Source organism: Erythranthe guttata, chromosome 1 (assembly GCF_056151865.1).
Source record: "Erythranthe guttata isolate IM_541 chromosome 1, IM_541, whole genome shotgun sequence".
Classification (NCBI taxonomy): Eukaryota; Viridiplantae; Streptophyta; class Magnoliopsida; order Lamiales; family Phrymaceae; genus Erythranthe; species Erythranthe guttata.
Window position 1 is genome coordinate 5,774,890 of NC_142533.1, and position 1,853 is coordinate 5,776,742.

The window sequence follows — 1,853 nt, forward strand, 5'->3', positions numbered from 1 at the left end:
AATCACACTAGGCTAACCAGGTGTGACAAACTCGACCTAGCGACCGGTGGCAAGAGCATTCAAACTTGTTTCAATTGTTAAATCAGGCCATTCCTTGCCGGACAATTATTTTATAATTTAGGCGTGCATGAGAAGGTTATTAGTAATTTATTTTGGTTTCTATTTAAGAATAACTTAGATATTCTAGGGTTCTAGTTATAATTTATGATTGACGACCTTTAGTGTGAGGTAGTATGTTTAATATTTTAAACATTTTTTTAAATTAGTTAATTAGATAAAACTTTAGGGACCTTACATAATTTATCCCTTATTACCTTTATATAAATGTATATATGGAGTTTGAAGCCAATCATAAATGTATTGTGTAAACTTCTACTATTGTACAATAGTTTGAAACTAATGTAAAACCACACTAGAAATATATATAAGTCATACGTGATAAGCTGGATCTAAAAAATATTGGTAAGAGAATTCAAATTCGAGCCAAATGACACCGTACTCTTTATTTATTGAATGTTTATTTAGCTTTTAAGTTGCTAGTTTTAGTAAGATTCATCATTTTTCAGATATGATGGCAAAAATCCTAAAGTATTTATTTTTTCCAAAACTCGTGTCAACCAAAAAAGTGAAAAATTGTCATATTCTTAATATTGGTAGAGGTTATTATTTCACAAGAGGAATTGAACTCTGACTTTTCACCAAATACTACTACTGGAGAAATAGTTACGTACATGCATGCATGGGCATGTTATTTATTTATTATTATTATTATTATTATTATTATTATTATTATTATTATTATTATTATTATTATTATTATTATTATTATTATTATTATTATTGATAAATATCTTTCTCGTGGCTTTTAACCAATTAAATACATTGTCGTGATTTATATCGTAGGCAATTCGTGTTAGATCAAGCACGGAACAATTCAAAAGTTGTGGCTAATTTCATTTTATTCCAAAATAATCCATCATCCCATGGGAGCTACAATAATAACAAAAGGCAACAACCTTCTATTTAACCAAATGAAAAAGACAAAAACAAAATACATTTGACAAACAAGGCCTTATACATGTCTTTCCCGGACACCAATAACCTAGACATTAGACAACCAACTATATGTATAATTTAGAAGGAAATCAAACACACACATTGAACAAAAAGAAATCGAGACCACACATAAATGGGTACGTAATCGGCTTTATATCATTATATGTATTGTATAATGTTTTACGCGCATTGGAAGCCAGATGGGACCTTCTTGTCGCAAGCGTTCAAGATCAAGCTGAGTGAGATGGGAACATTTAGGTTAATGCCCAACACGTTGGCTTTCACGGCAGTGCAAAGACAAACTGCGGCCTCAAGATCGGTTAAGCCGCCAATGAGGGTACAGCATGGCTTCTTTGAGAGTGGTGTTCCGACGACAATGCCCACCAAGTCGTTTAGCAAGTTTGCGCATGCTCCCAATTTGAGGGTGTCTCTTGGGCACGTCGCCTTACTAGGGCTCGGGGCTTTCGGGGTTGAGGGGGCTGTGGGGGTTTTCGGGGTGGCGGGGGTTGTGGGGGTTTTAGGAGGGGTGGGGGTCTTAGGTGGGGTGGGGGTTTTGGGGTGGGTGGGGGTGGTGGGGGTGGTGGGGGTTTTGGGGGTTTTAGGAGGGGTGGGGGTCTTAGGGTGGGTGGGTGGTGGAGGGCATGAACTCACCACCATGGCGAAGAAGAGAATGTTGAAAACAAGAAAAAGGGTTGTTGAAGAAGCCATTTTCTTGATCGATCGATCGAGATCTTTATTTTACGAGAAACTAGTAAGTTTTTCGAATGTGTTGTGGTATAGCTTGAATGGTTTGTGTG

The 1,853-nt window shown here is 36.6% G+C and overlaps 1 protein-coding gene across 1 annotated transcript; it reads right to left on the minus strand.

Annotated features, from left to right (window-relative positions):
* Window positions 1–998: 998 nt before the first annotated feature.
* On the minus strand, window positions 999–1,853 carry LOC148772683 (uncharacterized). The gene has a single exon (XM_088818803.1). The coding sequence runs from the start codon at window positions 1,762–1,764 to the stop codon at window positions 1,237–1,239; it is 528 nt and encodes a 175-aa protein (XP_088674929.1). The 5' UTR covers window positions 1,765–1,853; the 3' UTR covers window positions 999–1,236.

What these genes read in the sequence shown, in the direction of transcription:
- LOC148772683 (XM_088818803.1), bottom strand. Translation starts at nt 1,764, where the DNA reads ATGGCTTCTTCAACAACCCTTTTTCTTGTTTTCAACATTCTCTTCTTC.